The sequence below is a fragment of the Silurus meridionalis genome, chromosome 9, assembly GCF_014805685.1.
Source record: "Silurus meridionalis isolate SWU-2019-XX chromosome 9, ASM1480568v1, whole genome shotgun sequence".
In the NCBI taxonomy this organism is placed as follows: Eukaryota; Metazoa; Chordata; class Actinopteri; order Siluriformes; family Siluridae; genus Silurus; species Silurus meridionalis.
Genome location: NC_060892.1, coordinates 3,594,429 through 3,611,947, shown reverse-complemented (window position 1 = coordinate 3,611,947; position 17,519 = coordinate 3,594,429). Strand labels below are relative to the sequence as shown.

Below are 17,519 nucleotides of genomic sequence, written 5' to 3'. Positions count from 1 at the left end.
AATTAATATTTATTTGAAAGAATTTGACATAAAAGCTAAACAATAAAACATTTCCAGTCTAACAAATGTTGTACTTTAGTGTCCAAAGCAACAGTATACACTATCTCAACAAAAGTACTGGAACGTCTGACTTTTCCAGCCAAATGTTGTTCTTCCTCAAACTGTTACCCCAAAGTTAGAAGCTCACAATTGTGTAAAATGAATTTTTAATTTTCCCTTCACTAAAATGCCCAAACCTGTTCCAGCATGACAAAGCCAGCTTCATGAAGATATACTTCAGATGGGTTGGACTGGAAGATCTTGAAACACCTTTGAGATAAATTGGAATGCTGACTGTACCCCAGGTCTCCTCACCTCACCTACATCAGTAACTGAGCATACTCCAAAATCTAGTGAAACATCTTCCCAGAAGAGTGGAGGTTCTTATAAGAGCAAATGAGGATTACATATTAAGGTTAAGGCATTGGCTTTTGGATCCAAAGATCATGAGTTTAAATCCCAGCCATACCAAGATGCCACGTGTGGGCCCCTGAGCAGGGCCCTCAGCAGAAAAGTGCCAATATAGTGTCAAACAGCTAAAATTATGTTAATTGTAGTGGAGCAAAGATCTGATACTTTTGGGTTTTTTGCATTTTTTATTATTATTTATTTAAAACATAAACCACAGCTAATTTAGTTTTTTCTTTTTCCACCCTGATATGAAACGTATCTGGCGCGCACCTTCGCTCAATCGCGCGGATAAGTAAACATATTCAAACTCATCGATACATGCGGGTGAATTAGTATGAGAATTTATTTCAGGTGCCTAAACGAGACACCAGACACTGTCAAGACTTTCGGCAAGAAAGAACGGTTCGAATGGTTATGATTTGTTGCCTGTTCATTGGAAATGTTGTAGTGTTTTATTATTATTTCCAAGTCAAAGTCATGAAATCCAGTTCTTTAAAGAATGGTACAAACCATTTTGACTACAGAGCTAGCATTTTTTAAAAATTTTAAAAACAAAACAAAAAAGAAAGAAAGAAAAGCAAAGGCCATGTGATACACACATAGATGATAAGAGGTCACACTCGGGGGGGGGGTGGAAGGTGGGGGGTCTTTGGGTCTTGGCAGGATTTAATTGCATTTAATAACTCGGAGCAGAGATTAAAAACCTGCAAGTTTACGCGGCACGCTCGGCGAGAACGGCGGCAGAGACAGCCTCCTGTCCGAGTGAAATAATCTAATAAAGAGGGCAGAAATCTGATCTCCGATATTAGAGTAGATCACAAGCGTGGCTTTTCTCTGCGACGCAACGTCCTCGCGGTGGTGGTTTTTTTTTTTTTGTTTGTTTGTTTTTTTTTATCCTCCTCGCAAAACTCTGCCACAAAGCTCACACTACACACAAACTAGCACTTTTCAGTCTCTCCGTCGCAGCCCGGGGTTTCGGCCCATGTGTTCCGCGTTCACTCGTCGTCGAAGGTCTGCTGGAGCAGGAAGTTGGCTGCCAGGTTCTCGTTTTTTTCGCAGGCAAAATAAGCCTGGATGACCAGTCCCTCGGGGAAGCCCAAAGCTTTTAACTGCAGAACACGAACAGAAACAAGAACGAACGTGAAAAGCTTGGAAGGTTTTTCTTTAGATGACAGGAATAACTTTTATATATACATATCGTTATATTTAGCGATTTGCAGCGGCATAAAAGTTGATGTGTAGTTAAATGGACTAAACAAACGATGTTTGCATTTGAATCTAATTCGAAATCGGATCGCACTGCGTCGTTATAGGAGTAAATCATATAGCATTGCGTCGCTAGATGCTTCACATGTATCTTCAATGTGAAGCATTGGCTATGGAGATGCACATCACTAATTTTATACACACACACACACACACACACACACACACACACACACACACACACTATTGCCAAAAGTATTGGGTCACCTGACCTTTCCTGTTACATGTGCTGTTTTTTCCAAACCCTTACCACAAATCTGGAGGCACTCAATTGTTGGCGCTATAATAAAATTTTGCATTCACTTGAACTTTGAAGCCCAAACCTGTTCCAACATGGCGGTGCCCCTGTGCACAAAGTGAGCTCCTTAAGTGGATCTGGTTTACATGCTTTGGAGCGGAAGATCTTAAGTGGCCTGCTATAGAGCTCTGATCTCATCCATACTGAACGCTGACTGCACCCCAGGTCTCCTCACCTACACCAGTAGCTGATAAACACAAATATCCATAAGCACACTTCAAAATCTAGTGGAACATCTTCCCAGAGGAGTGGAGGGAATTCTAAGAACAAATTGGCACTAAATGTGGAATGCGATGCTCAAAAATCACCTTCTGACCAGGTGACCCGATACTTTTGGCAATATTTTGGCGTGTATATATGAGTAAGGCCCTCAGATGTATAAGATGCAAAAGCACTCGTACCCTGTCAATGGCCTCTTTCTCCTGCTGTGTGACCTGGATGTAGTTAGTTTGTGGAGCTCCCTGTGCCTCTGCCGCTTCCGCTTCTCCTTCCATCGGCTCATTAAGCATGTGCACGAACCTCTCCTGGTGCTGCGTGATTTGCTGTGGACAGAACTAAACACTGATTGGCCAAGAACTTGCTAAAAGGCTAAAAGCGGACGCGTTAGAATGGCAGATCACCTGCAGGAGCTGAGGGTTGTCCCGGCCCAGCTGCTGCAGCAGGGCAGGCAGGAGTGCCGGGTTCTGCTGGATGATCTGACGCATTTGATGGAACTGCGGCTGGTTCCTCAGGAACTCCAGAGGGTTCGATGAGGCGGGTGGGGCCTGGGGGGGCGTGGCACCTGTTTACAGTATAGAGAGGGCTGTACAGGAGTGTGTCCCGGGCCCAAACAAAGCACCAGTGGACCAGAGTCAAGACTGAGCATTAGCGCAAATCGATAACTGAAGTGCAACACATGTATTGTGCTCATTAGAAATTCATTCACATATTTCATAGTTTGAGATCATGGTGTGGTTTTTTAGAGTTTCTTGACCACAAACTCCTCTTTTATGGAAATTCCACAGGCTTTTTTTTTTAAATTGCCTGACGTTTGCTTCAGTCGAGTCAGAGCTTGATGTGGGCCAAGGCAGAGAAATACACTATATGGACAAAAGTATTGGGACACCTGACCTGACACCTGGAATCAAACAACTGACGTCTTTGGGTGTGGGAGCATGAAATTACCCCTTCAACTACGAGACTCAAACCTGTTCCAGCATGATAATGTGCACAAACCCAAACTCCAAGAAGAAATGCGTTATGGATTGGAGTGGAAGATCTCCTGGTATGGATCTCCTGCTCTACCACCCTTGTGGCTGATCTCTATAAGCACACTACAAAATCTAGTGTGAGTTAGAGTGGAGGTTTTTATAAAAGTAAATAAGAGGACTGGGAAATCTTTTGGTCAGGTGTCCACAAACCTTTGTCCACAAATGTTCTTGGCTGATCACTTTTGCAGACCACGTTCTCCTCCAAAAGTGCTGGAAGTCGACGAGGTCAATTCTTTTGCATTTTTTTTAAACTACTAAAAATAGTTTACAGATAATAAAAACGGAATAATTTTGTATATAACGTTTATTATTTGGTTGCATGTCTGTTACGGATTTAAGCTGGTGACTCGGTGACGTCACCAAAGCGACACATTTTTCGGCACCTTGGGTCACATTAATAACCACACACACAACGGCATGCATATTATATTACTGTTACGCATATTTAATGATTACATTAATAACTGAAACGTTCTGATATATAATTCACCATAATGCAGAACCAGTGCCTTTTTATTCTTTCCGAGTGGCCCGGTATTAAATTATCCATGGCTCGGTCTGTGTCCAAAAACAATAGAATTGGCCTTGTTCCAATATTTACAGTGGGGACTGTGTGTGTGTGTGTGTGTGTGTGTGTGTGTGTGTGTGTGTGTGTGTGTGTATACACTGATCAGGCATAACATTATGAACGGTGAAGTGAAGAACACTGATTATCTCTTCATCATGGCACCTGTTAGTGGGTGGATTTATTTATTAGGCAGCAGGAAAAATGGAGTAAGGATTTGAGCGAGTTTGACAAATTGTGACGTCTAGACGTCTGGGTCAGAGCGTCTGCAAAACTGCAGCTCTTGTGGGATGTTCCTGGTCTGCAGTGGTCAGTATCTATCAAAAGTGCTTCAAGGAAGGAACAGTGGTGAACCGGCGACAGGGTCGTGGGCGGCGAAGTCTGATCCGTGTGGTCCGATCCAACAGACGGGCTTCTGTAGCTCAAACTGCTGAAGAAGTTCATGCTGTTGATGATCGATGGGTCACGATTGTTTGACCAACACAATATTAGGCAGGTGCTCATAATGTTATGCTGATCAGTGTGTAATTTATACACATTGGGTGTAACAGTACACAGAATTCGGTACGTACCTCAGTTCGGTTCGATTACGGTGCGGTCAGGGGAAGAAATGCAAAACATAAAAATGCTTGTTTTTTTATTTTAATAACCCAGTTTATTATGATTAACATTTGTGATTATCAACATTTAAAAAACAATAGACATTTTCCAAACAATAAAAATAAATGCTTGGTTAAATAATAATAAATAAAAATAATACTGTATAAAAAATTAAATAGAATAAATCAGATGACTTTTATTATATCGATTTGAATGACGTAATCATTTACATTGGTGCAAATTATATTGATTTTAATTACATTTTCTATTTATTTAATTTTGGAGTTTACATTTGTTATACCCTATTTGGGAAATACAGATGAGTGTGTGTATATATATGATTTTTTATTTTTTTTTAGTTTAAGATATGATCTACATAACTATTCCACTTATTTCAACATAATATAACAAATGCCTTCATCCGTTCGCTCCCTCGTGATGTGGAATTGGATTCTTTAGCGTTTTGATGCACGTGAGGAGCAAGTAGCCACGATAACGCTGCACCGACTCGTTTCTTTTTTCTACCCCTGGCAACATTGGTGTGTACGTTTTCAAGTTTAATAACAAAATGAAAACGCACTCAAAGTGCGAGGCAGAGTCTAAACAAACTCGCCACTTAATACTCAACTCAAATAAATGTTCTGCACGTAAAAAACAGGAATGCATTCGGTTCACGTGTACGAACGATTTCGGCACGAATTCGTGTACCGTTACACCCCTTAGAATATTCTATATATGTAATGAGGAGCGTAATGTACCTCGGCTGGATTATACATCATATAGTGTTCTGGTTTAGAATGATAATAAAATCATTTCCCTGAAATTATATTGTTATTATTTTTATGTTGAAGAACAACCAAGTGAATGTGGGAAAAAAAAGGAATGGAGACTCACCAGTAGCTGCTGGTGGAGGTTGAGGTCTCTCTGTTTCTGGGGCGGGTCTCGCTGCTTCCTGTGCAGGCGGCTCCGGCTCCGGCTCGGCAGGAATACCCTTAAACAGAAAACAAAGAATTTCTCCTCAATTACAGCACATTTCTCTTATACCCCAGTGGTGGACGAAAGTATACAAAGTCTCAGTTCTCTGTGTAGTGTGTCAGCTATATATGGTAGAGATTAAAAAAGCTTCTTGACTTGACGTTTCCACTTCACTTCTTTCATCTTTTTTTTTTATTTTGAATTGGGCTTCTGAGGGTTTAGACATTTTTTTGTCATCCATAACTTTCATTTGGATCCTGCTCTCCTTAATGATCAGGACCAGGTTTATTAACAGTGGCATAATAACAATAATAACTGATGCAGTCGTGCAGATGAGCGGTAAAAGAAATTACAATAAAAAATGTTTTAATATTTTTTTATTTTTTTTGGGGGTGGACAATGGAAGATGGATAAAATAAAGGAAAGGGTGGAGGAACGAAGGAAAGGACAGATGAAAAGACAGAGAAAGAAGGGAGGGAAGAAAGGAAAAGAAAATAGGACAGGAGGGATGGAAGGAAGGAAGGAAGGAAGGAAGGAAGGAAGGAAGGAAGGAAGGAAGGAAGGAACAAAAAATAAGGGAAGGTGATCAGGATGGAGAAATGAAGAAATGAAGGCAGGAAAGGAGGAGGGAAGTATAGGTAGAGAAAGGAATGAAGAGAGAAAGGAAAGAAAGAGTGAAGGAAGGAAGCAAGGAAGGAATGGAGAAAAGTCAGAGAAAGAAAAGTACGAAGGGAGGAAAAAGGAAGGCAAGCAGGAAGAAAGGAAGGACAAAAAGGGAAGGGGGAAGGATGGAGAAAGTAAGGAAGGAAGGGAGGAAAGATGGAGGAATGAAAATGATAAAAGCAGGAAGGAAGGGAGGGAAAGATGGAGAAAGGCAGGAAAGAATGAGGGAAATGGTGGAAGGAATGAAGGATTAGACAGAGGAAAAGAAAGAAGTGAGGATGGAAGGATTCAGGGGGGTGGGAAACTTAATATGTTTTTATGAGCTGCAGAAATCCATTAAGAATTTTTTTAATAAATTGCTAATTATGTATTTAATTAATTAATTAATATTTATCTATTTATTTTTTTATTTCATGTTTATTAATTTATATTTTTTAAATTTTTATTAATTAATTAATGTATTTATTTTATAATTGTATTTGTATGTAATGTATAATGTATAGTCTCTTTTCATATTAAAAATGGGATTGTAATTATATGTGTTGTAGATATAAACCACTAATGCAGGCATGAATACACAAAAAAAAGGGGGTCAATATGTCATGTGACCTGCGAGGCTTCTGGGAAACAAAGTCCTAGAGCCGGGGTGACGGTTAGAAAAAAGTAAAAAAAAAACTCCACCTTAATATAAACCTTTTAAACAATTATTTAATAAAAATCTTTTTTAGCGTAAACAACACCTTCAGACCAATCCGATGCGAGGATTCGGCATCACTGTGGTATAAAGTGACCAAAAGCTGTTTCTCACCATGAGCAGGTATTCCACTGCTCGGTCGGGATTGTTGTAGCTCGCTCTCAAGGCGGCGATGACCTGCTCCCTCTCGTATCCCATCGACATGATCTCCGTCACCAGATTCTCATACGCCTGCCCTGTAACTAATCATCAACACGAGCCAGCGTGATTCCACAGGACAAGAGCTCAGTGATTCTAAAACCTGAGGAATCGGATGACATACCGAGTATCGATGCTGCTTCCTCCAGAAGTCCGAGCTCATCCATAATGCTGGAGTGGGAATGAAGATTTTTTAAAAATGTGTTAAGTGCAAGCATTTTATAATCTTTATATTTTTTTCCCCCCCAAACTGTTCGACCTCCTTCCAACTAAGAGATACATTACAGATTATTAAAGGTCTAACATGATAATGGGTCATGAAAAGGATTATATCCGACTGCCGTCACTTTCAGGGGATAGTTGAATGGCATTGTGGGTAATGGAGGAAATTGATCAACACCACAGGTTTACCAGTCACATGTTCATTATCAGGGTGGATTTTTTTCTTTTCTTTATGTCACAGTTTATACCTGGCAGCTGAGAGCGCTGCGGTGGGGTTTGCCGGCTGCTCTGGTTCGGCTCTCTGGGGTTGATCTGCAGATGCATCCTGTGTGGTTGCAGCCTCTGTCTCCGCAGCCTCTGTCGCCACTGCCTCGACACTGGAAGCTGGGGCAGAAGCTGGGGCAGAAGCAGGGGCAGAAGCAGGGGCAGAAGCAGGGGCAGAAGCAGGGGCAGAAGCAGGGGTTGCTGTGGACAAAGGTTCAGGAGGCTTCACATACTCTTCAGACTGAGGTGGTTCAACAGAGCTGGGTGTAGGAGCTAAGGCAGGGGCAGGAAGAGATGCAGGGGTAACTGTGGGTGCAGGGGTAGTTGTAGGGGTGATTGTCGGAGCAGGGGTAGTTGTAGGGGTCATTGTAGATGCAGGGGTAGCTGTAGGGGTGGGTACAGCAGCAGTTGCAGAGGTGGATGTGGAGGTTGGGGCTGCTGGGGCAGATGGAGGAGGAGCAGGTAGAGAAGGAGGCTGAGGTGAAAGGTCAGGGAGAGAATTGGCAACCACAGGAGGAGCCAGTTTGGGCTGCAGAGATACAAAACAGATTATTATACATAGGAGGTAAAGGCAGTCATGGACGAGTCTAAATAGTTTCAACATCGAGAGCATGTGAAATTCTCTCCAATTAATGATGGAGAATGAAGAAGAAAAGTGTGAGCTCTAGCTGAAATCAGATGAGGGTCCCATAATGGCATACATTCGTTCTTTTTATAGGTCAGAGGGGAGCCTCTAGTGGCTGAGAAGAGTATTACACTGATGACTCAGGACAGGGAAATTTGGGGATTTTTTCACTCAATCCACAGATTTTTCAAGTTGAATGAAAAGTATAATACACCAAATATTTACAGGAATTTTAGACGTTCTTAGTATTTGGTTTGTTCCTTTTTTTTGCTATAAAATATACCTTTTCTAATCCCACAAGAAATTATTTTGCCAGAGACTGCTTCAGATTACAAGAATAAAAAACATATAATTTAAAAACTAAATGACAAGGACAAGTTTGTGCAAAACCTAATAATCCGTTTTAGATCGAACTCATCAACCCGTGTCGTCTGATGCCACGTTTCAGTTAAAGAGATCGGTCATGAAGAAAATCGGACCTTTCCTACAGAGTTCGTGGATGTTAAAAAAAAAATCCTGAAGACACCAAACACTGACTTTATTTGAATTTTTTTTAAAATTCAGAAACATTTTCCATGTGGTCACAGACTTTTTGAATCCATTGTATATATTTACATATATAATATAACTATATTATATTAACTTGATTAACCTAAAAAAAAAAAAAGTCTTACCTTAGTTACCATGACGACAACAAAGTTCTTGTCTTCGATTTTGTATTCTTTGATCGGTATGTCATCGTTCAAGATTTTACCTACAATATTAATTATAAATCAGATGGGGCTGAATTCGTACGATCGAATGACGTACGTGATCAATGGCATCGGTGCAAAAAGAATCACTCATACGATCAAAACAAGCATTTCAAAAACGTAAACAATGTATTCATTCATTAATCATTTTTGGATCTCTGACCTGCATAGATGAGCTTCTGTCCAGCTATGGGATACGCATCCTGGCCTTTTTCAGATTCAATCTTCTCTTTCAGAGCTCGTACCTGAGACACAAACACAAGCAGCAAATATACAATAAATATATATTTATATGGGAAAATAATTATCTTCCAAATCACATATATTGATTAAGACATGTAGTTTCCTGAATGCTAAACTGGTGGCAATAAGATTTAATTACTTGCTGGCTACACTGCCTGAGGTAATCTGGGATAATCTGCGGTAATCTGGGTTATTAGAGATAATCTGCGGGTATTAGGTATAATCTGGGGGAATAGGAGGTAATATGGGATAATGTGGCAGTATTTTGGCTAATGTTGGATAATATAAGAGTAGTCTGGGGTAATCTGGGGTATTTTGGATACAATTTATAGGGTTTCTGGGGTACCTAAATTAATCTAAATTGTTAATCTAAGTATAATCTAAGGTATCTGGGGTAATATGGGGTACCTAGGGTTTTCTGGGATATTCTGGGGTACGACAGGTAATATGGGATATTCTGGGGTACGACAGGTAATATGGGATAATCTGGGTTAAATGTGGGGGTATCGGAGGTAATTTGGGGATACTGGGGTGGGGTCTGGTGTAATCTGAGGGTATCCGGGAGTATCTTGGATTATTTAGGTTAATGTGGGGGGTATCATGGGTAATTTGGAGATAATGGGGGTATCTGGTGTGAGGTATATGGTGGAAATATGGGATAATCAGGGATAATGTGGGATATTCTATGTTATCTATGGTAATCCGGAATAATTTGGGGTTATGTGGGGGGGATCTTGGGTAATCTGGGGTTGAAGAGAAACGTATAAAATGTTATATTTCACTGAAATATTGCTTTAGGTGTGACTGATGTGATATTAGCGACACACCAATTACAACACAACTAAAAGTAAAACAGTAATTTATTAAACCTATTTAATAATAATAATAATAATAATAATAATAATAATAATAAAGTCCAATAAGCGACTGAGATTTGTTACAGATAAAATACAACAAAATATTGTGCTCACACCGCTTCATTGTGTAAGTCGGGGCTTTTTTTAAGCATCTGAAAACACACACACACCAACACAAACACAACACAAAAAACACACAACACAAGACATGCCTGAACAGTTATGGCATTACCACGGTCTAATCCTAAACGCCTCTGTACGTCCTGTATTGGTGCACTACATAGGGAATTAAATAGATAGCGATCTGTACACTACCTAGTGCACTACACGAAGACTAAAGAGCAATTTGAGATTCAGCCCATAACGGATCTCGGTCTAATGTCAATAATAGTGCGTGGTCATGTCCGAGGATTAAAGTAAAGTGTGTTATTAACCATTGTAGTGTTTTATTACCGCGAGATTGTTATTATAGAAGGTGTAATTGATGTCTGCCATGTAAAAAAAAAAAAAAAAAGAATAAGGAATTTATCCAGGCCCCTTTGATTTTCTTGCGTTTCTCTCACCGGATCATACTGACTCGCCCCGGGGACGCGGCTCGGCTCAACTCGGCTCCACTTACCGTCAGCTCCTCGTCTATCTGGATCTTGAAAGTCTGCTGCTGCAGGGTTTTCAGCGTGATCGTCAGCATGGTTCGGCGAGAGCGAGAAGAAACGAGGGCAGAAACTGGGTCTCCTGCGCGCTTAGCGTTAGCAGCAGCCGCGGCATTTAGATGTGACTCAGCTTTTCTTCGGTGTTAAGGCGGGTGGGGAGGAGGAAACAGCGCCGTTCTGCAGCGACACCTGCTGGCCGCCACAGAGAACAACACAACCCCTACCCCGCATACTAGCCTACTAAATAGTATACATAAATTGTACACCACTTCCACTAACACACTATACTCTGTAGTACGGAAGTATAAGTACGGGTTCGCGTCTGACCCTAGAAATATTTATTTGTTTCCACCCATATGTAGGTCTTCCCCAAACTGTCTCAGGATGCTGTAGCATGAGATTTTTTACTTCAACTTGAACTAGGAGACCCAAACTTGTTCCAGCATGACAATGTACCTGTGCACAAAGCTAGCTCCATGAAGATCTGCTTTACATTGTTTGGAAATGTGTGGAAGATCTGCTATCTTTTCCTTCAGAGAGCCGAGAAATATGTTTGGAGAATTTCTGCTAAATATATTTTAAAAAGTACACAGTGGAGAAAATAAGTGACAAAAGATAAGCCAGGCCACGGTTTAAGAAAATTATTTATTTAAAAAAAGTGCAAATAACCTAAAAATGATACACTCGTCATTTTTTTTCCTCTCGAAACAAGTTGATAATAATCCATCTAATTTAGTTTTCCATGTGACTTTGGGTGGGAAATGGAGAAGCTGGGTAGCAGCAGTAGAAAAAACCCTGGGCATGGCTAACATCTCATTAGATTAATTTATAATTGAAAAAAAAATCAAAACAAAGGGGAGCAGCGGCGGGAAAACGATCCTCACTGAACTAAAATAAAACCACAGCACACCCTCTATTCTCTATTGTCCTGGTTTTTGGAAGGCAGAGCCCCACAGAAGGAGCTTCACCAAGTGGGGGAGGATCAGGAGGTTCTCCTAAGATGCGAAAGCTCAGACGCCGTCTACAACTCGTCTTTAGTGGGCTTATCTTCCTCATCATCTTCATCGTTACTGGGTTCCTCGGGAGTTTCCTCCTCATCCTCCGGTTCATCTTCAGGCTCGTCCTCGTCTTCCTCGTTGCCTTCGGGTTCTTTCTTGTTCTTCTCCTCCTCTTCCCTCTGCTTTCTCTCTTCCTCGTCCTGCTTATCCTTCATCTTCTTCTCAGGGTCCTGAGGGTCATGTGAATGTTATGAATACGTGTGGAAAAAAAACTATACCATCTTGTAAAAAAAAAAAAATATATGAAGGAGTTGCGGCAGGAGAACGTACCTTCGTGGCTCCCCAGGTCTCTTTGCCGAAATCCTCAGCCTCCTTGACATCATCAGTGATAAGGAAGTTATCAAAGATGGTACCGGATTTCACCTATAAATATAAAAATATTAATATTATTGATTTGAACATCACTTTATATGATATCTGTGAAAAGTGTCACATAAAGAGACACACGCAAATTCCTTTTCTATGCAACAAACTGAAGACCTCCTTTGACTGACCATCTCTATAAATGTCCAGATGTTCCCCTTAATTTTCTAATGAAGAACAGTTTAACATGCTCTCAGAATCCTGACATTTCGTTTCTCCAAACATTCAGCAGTTCATCCCAGAGCAGATCAATAGGATTTAGATGCGATGACTGGGCAAGTCGTTCTATGATAGATATCACTCCAGACGTCTCATCTTCTTGTTGTATGGTGAAGTCGGTTCCAACAAGCCGCAGTCCAGACCAAACCGCATGGTGCTGAAGTATGGAATGGGAGCCATTTTGGTTCAGGATTCCTTTCACTTTCTGGAATAAGTCTCCAAAACATCCCCAAACCATTAAGATTCCACCTCCATGTTTGACTGTGAGGCAGTCAGATCACATCTTCTCTACTTAGAGAGAGACAAAAATGCCCAATTTGGACGCATCAGTCCACAGAACTTTCTTCCAGTCGTTCACTGCCCAATTCTTGTGTGTTTGTCTTGTATGTTTGTTTCATGCGTCTCAAAAAACCAAGACGACAATGTGTTTCCACAATTTTTACAGGCCCTGCAGTGTATCAGCTAAGGGTGTAGGAATATATCAGTACACGCGAGTATCGCGATATTTTATTTGGCGATACTAATTTGTTTCTCAGAAACGCAATATCATAATGTATCGCAAACCCTGTATAGTGATGCGTATCGTATCGCCAGATACGCTGTGTATTGATGACCAAAATGATTCCTGATTCCATGAGATTGCAGCTGAGTATTGGACAGTTTCTTCGGATTACTATATACTTTATAACTGCCCATCAAACAATACCTGCCACAGATCCAAGCCGAGAACTCCAATGTTGTCGTATTTGTATATGGAGTCGTCTGGTGTGTAATCTGGGTTGTCGATCTCTGGATGCACCCACGTTCCTTTGTAGTCAGGGTTATCGATCTGTTTAGGTTTCCATTCCCCCTTTAAAACAGAAACATAATAATAATAAACAAAAATTGAGACAATGAGAGACAATGTTTGTCATGACACAACTTGATTTTACGCTGAATTTGGAATATTTTGGATCTTAGGAAAGCAGAAACATTGTTGAAAAGCTAGAATCTTTATGATAATGGTTCTGTAGGATCTGCACGTGGCATCGTTTTCATAAGACAGTATTTTTTGCAGAATTCTAGATTCTGATTGGTCAGAAGTTGTCATTTTCGACGACAGCGGCCCGAGACAGAGGTGCCGCGTCGAAGTACGTACGCTTATGTTCTAATAAATACGGAAACATAGAGGTAGCAAAAATTTTATCTAAAATGCTAAATTCAAAATCGCAATATATCTTTGTATTGAAATGTACATTTTCATTAACATGTGCAAAGTTTGGTGCATAATGAAAATTTACATTTACCATTTTTAACAGTAGCTTTAATATGTAAATGACATGCTAATTTTAATGCTTAATATGTTGCAACATGAAAGTGTATTACTCAAATTGATTTGATAAGTGTCCTAGCTCAATGATCATTATTTGTCCTAAATGCATGTAGACTCACGGTTAGGACACATAGAACTGATCGATCAAATGTTTGTCAGAAGATGCTGTTATGGCAAATTTTTGCTAAAATGTCCACATTCCTAAAAGGTTCGATTTCTTATTTATAAGGTAAGTCAGGGTAATAAGATTTGTGTGGCTCTTATGAATTTATTTACACTACATAATAATCCGGACACTTGTGTAGGATGTCTAATGGATGTGGTGGCATGACATTGTCCCTTCATTTGAACTAGGAAACCTAAACCTGTTCCATCATGACAATACAAACCCTGTGCACAAATCCAGCTCCATGAAGATATAGTTTGGGTTTGTTGGAGTGGAAGATCTCCTGCTTTAGGGATCAAACTCAACTCTATCAAACATCGAGCTTCCTCTCCTCCCCTACATCAGCTCCTGACTTTACTAACACCCTTGTGGATGAATGATTTGCCACAAAATCACCACAAAATCCAGTGGAACATCCTCCCAGAGGAGTGAATGTTAAAAAAAGCACATACGGTTCAAATCCACATTCAACCACACCTGAGAATAGCCATGTTTTTTAATGATGACACCTAAATCAGTTGAGCCTCATGTGGTCTCCTGTGGTTCGTTTTCTCTTTCTCCAAACCATTCTCATATCTGTTTAGAAAGAGATGTGCGTGACCTCAGAGGAACTCCAATTATCTCGCCACACATGCGACCAACTCCCTGTAGTATGTTAATTGAGAGACCGGTGGTATCAGAGACAGATTCTCACAGGAGACCTGCTTTGTCTCGCTTCATAGAACTCAGAAGATGGAAGGTTCATACACATTTCAATTACGATCGGGTTTATTTTCATGATCCTGATACATTTTCAGGATATACTGTATAAAAAAATATGAATTTACCAGCAGCTTGGACCCAAATCACGTTGTATTAACATGTGAATCACATGTTGGAAATGTAGGAATGATGGAATTGTTAATAAAGGTTGTAAATGCTACATGATTTACCTTGTACTCAGGGTTTGGGATTGCGGGTGGCTCCCATTCGCCGTCCATGTCTTCGTCCCAGTCTTCGGGCTTCTTGGCATCGGGATCAGGAATGTTCTCGGGTTTATCCCAGTCCTGTGAGTTGAGATTTAAAGAAATTATGGTATTATAATATTATTTTGTGTAGCTATCTGGATAAAAAAAAGACAGCTGCCAAAAGTCCAGGAGGTGGAGTCAAACCAGATCAAGCCCCTCCTACCTGGGTGGAGTTAAAACCAAAAATCCAAAAGTTCGAGATCAAAATGTATATTTGTTCCCTGTGTTCTTCATCATCATATTGCATTCCACCCCATGAACCCCTGGTTGAGACTAACCTCTGGTTTTGTGTCCTCGGGATCGTCGATTTTGGCGCGGTCGTCCCAGTCGTCCGGCTTCTTCGCTTCTGGATCCTTGATTTTTTTGGGAGGAAGGATATCCCAGTCCTCCTCGAGAGAACCGGACTCTACCTTCTCGTTGTTGATTTTCACTTCGTAGGTCTGGTCGGGTCGGAGGATCAGCGTGTACAGGTTTGTGAACTCGTCGTCCTGGACGAAAAAGAAAGCTCATTGTGGATAATCCAATCAAGTGCAGTGTGTAAATAAAACTGTGGATATTAAACAGGCATGTTGTAATAGACTGTGATATTTTTCCTGCTTTTGTATCAGCAGCATGGATTCGTTCGGGAAAAATTAAATGACGTCAGATCTGCTCCAAGTAGCCGTTCTTATCATTCTCATTACCTTCAGCGCACAATCAATGACATTTTTACCTACGACTCACTTTGCATCGGATGTCTTTCTTGATCAGGTGGTTCTGTCCCTTGTAGTTAAAAATCACGTGTACTTTCTTGGTGCTGTAGCCGCAGATGTCAGGACCTGGCGTAAACAAAAACGAGCAAACAAACGTCACGTGCTACCGAGTAGACCTTCGTATCGTATGTGTAACGAGGTCATAGCTGCGTGTCACCACCGCTTACCGAACATGATGTAATACTGAGATTCGCCGTGCATTTCGGCCTGGTCCAGATCAGCCGGGAAGATTTTCACATAGCCACCGCCGCAGTCGATCTTCTGCTCGTGTTTCACTGTGAACTGAATGACCAGAGGTTTACCCTCGTTGCTGAAAGGCTCGAACCGCCTGGACAGGGCATAAAAGCGGGCATCCTGGCTTGTCTGGAGACCTTTGGTCAAAACAAACAGCAGACATAAATATTATGTATGAATGTAACAAAGCAGACTAAGCAGTCTAAGTGTTTCTGTTCTATTTACATGCCTCTCCTTTTTAAAGTGAATATATTTGCTTAGACACGGTCCAGGTCTGAAACATCACCTTTGTCGAGTTCAGCGTCGCCGTAGAACTTCCCTGCAGAGAGCTTCCACTGCCCATAGTCTGATTTGTGCTTCGATTCCAACCATCGAGTTTTATATTCATCTGCAGGGGGAAAAAAAAAAGATTTTGTGATGGAGGTACAGCATCTTTACTCACATTACACTTTCTACCGTTTGCAAATAAAAATCAGTTTAACACTTATCAAGTTGGTTATACAGTTTAAGTTATTCAGGTACGTTGTTATTTATGGAGTTTGATCAGTATTTTGATTGATAGTAATTTAAATAGTTATAGTTATTGTTTAGTTCAGATAGTTAGTTATATAGCTAGTTATTGAGATACTTTGTTATTTATGGAGTTAGTTAGATATTTAATTGATTATTTAGGTAACTATTGATGTAGTTATTAGGTACTTTGTTAATTAGATAGATAGATAGATAGATAGATAGATAGATAGATAGATAGATAGATAGATAGATAGATAGATATTATTCTCATGTAATATCCACAATGACATCCAAATAAATAACACACATGCAGCATTATAAACATATAGTATAACAATAATAACAGAAAAGCTTATACATTATCATATATAAGACATTCTAAGTAAAAGATAATTCGATTTATATTTATTATAATTATACACCAGATGTTTTGGGCGGACTGAGTGAATGAAGGGGAACAAGCCCCTGGGTCGTTACCTCCATCCAGAAACTGCTCCTTGAGGTACACCGTGGCGTCGGCAGTGAACCACACAGCGAACACTGCACAAAGTGCGAGTGAAATTCTCATTTTTGCGGCTGTATGGAGGAGGAGGATGTGGATTCCTTCGGCTTCGAACCGACCGAGTCTTCTAGAGGGTGAAGAGGAAGCGCGTGCAGCAGCCTCCGTCAGCGATCCGCTCCTGCACAGATGGCCGCAGCTGATTGGTCCAGCGCTCAGCCAATCAGATGAGACCACGAGGTACACGCAGAATAAGTGGGGCGTTGATATGGTTTATTAATAATAATAATAATAATAATAATAATAATCATAATCATAAATCTTTTTTTTTACTATTATTTTTTTATTTAAAAGATGTAACAACTACACTATTTATAAAAAAAGAAATATTTATAAAAAAAAAAAAAATGAATAATAAAGAATAAAAAATAGATCATTGAAACTGTTCGAAGAAATACCCACTGATAAAATCTATAATAAAACTGCTAATTTGAATGATGAGATAGAGAATGCATTTAATACAAAGAATTACAAATTAATAAAGAAATACAAATACAATCCAATGTTACAAAAAAAAAAAGACAAGAAATTGACATTCTCTGGCTAAATCAGCCACTTTAACTATTATTTATATATAAATGTAGATATTGCGGATATATATGCGATATATTTATAGTGACCATGCTAATAATGTAATGTTATAGTATATAATAGTAATAGTTTTATGTTAGATATTAATAATGCAGAAATGTTAGTCAATAAGAAGAAGAAATAAATAAATAAATAAATAAATAAATAAATAAATAAATAAAGAAAGAAAGAAA

The 17,519-nt window shown here is 39.9% G+C and overlaps 2 protein-coding genes across 3 annotated transcripts; both read right to left on the bottom strand.

The window, feature by feature from the left end:
• Positions 1–775: 775 nt before the first annotated feature.
• rad23ab (RAD23 homolog A, nucleotide excision repair protein b) lies at positions 776–10,732 on the bottom strand. 2 transcript variants are annotated; one of them, XM_046858095.1, is made up of 10 exons: positions 10,542–10,732; positions 8,986–9,067; positions 8,745–8,824; positions 7,430–7,974; positions 7,084–7,130; positions 6,876–7,003; positions 5,324–5,420; positions 2,635–2,795; positions 2,416–2,568; positions 776–1,559 (listed from the first exon to the last, which is right to left on the bottom strand). In XM_046858095.1, exons 1-10 carry the CDS (start codon positions 10,608–10,610, stop codon positions 1,446–1,448), a joined length of 1,476 nt encoding a protein of 491 aa, XP_046714051.1. In that variant the 5' UTR covers positions 10,611–10,732; the 3' UTR covers positions 776–1,445. The 2 variants fall into 2 exon arrangements, with proteins under 2 accessions (XP_046714051.1, XP_046714052.1); XM_046858096.1 differs by having other exon boundaries at positions 2,416–2,556; positions 10,542–10,731.
• A 466-nt stretch (positions 10,733–11,198) lies between these two features.
• On the bottom strand, positions 11,199–16,883 carry calr3a (calreticulin 3a). The gene is made up of 9 exons (XM_046858280.1): positions 16,674–16,883; positions 15,970–16,071; positions 15,617–15,820; positions 15,421–15,515; positions 14,976–15,185; positions 14,623–14,736; positions 12,919–13,062; positions 11,901–11,993; positions 11,199–11,800 (listed from the first exon to the last, which is right to left on the bottom strand). Exons 1-9 carry the CDS (start codon positions 16,762–16,764, stop codon positions 11,594–11,596), a joined length of 1,260 nt encoding a protein of 419 aa, XP_046714236.1. The 5' UTR covers positions 16,765–16,883; the 3' UTR covers positions 11,199–11,593.
• Positions 16,884–17,519: the final 636 nt, after the last annotated feature.

Bases quoted from the DNA above. Each gene is read 5' to 3' on its own strand.
- rad23ab (XM_046858095.1), bottom strand. From the start codon at position 10,610: ATGCTGACGATCACGCTGAAAACCCTGCAGCAGCAGACTTTCAAGATC. The intron at 7,131-7,429 runs GTATAAACTGTG...TTCCCACTCCAG, and splicing joins GCAGCGCTCTCAGCTGCCAG to CATTATGGATGAGCTCGGAC. The intron at 2,569-2,634 runs GTGATCTGCCAT...ATCAGTGTTTAG, and splicing joins ACAACCCTCAGCTCCTGCAG to TTCTGTCCACAGCAAATCAC.
- calr3a (XM_046858280.1), bottom strand. From the start codon at position 16,764: ATGAGAATTTCACTCGCACTTTGTGCAGTGTTCGCTGTGTGGTTCACT. The intron at 14,737-14,975 runs GTTAGTCTCAAC...CTCAACTCACAG, and splicing joins CCGAGGACACAAAACCAGAG to GACTGGGATAAACCCGAGAA. The intron at 13,063-14,622 runs GTAAATCATGTA...TCTGTTTTAAAG, and splicing joins TCCCAAACCCTGAGTACAAG to GGGGAATGGAAACCTAAACA.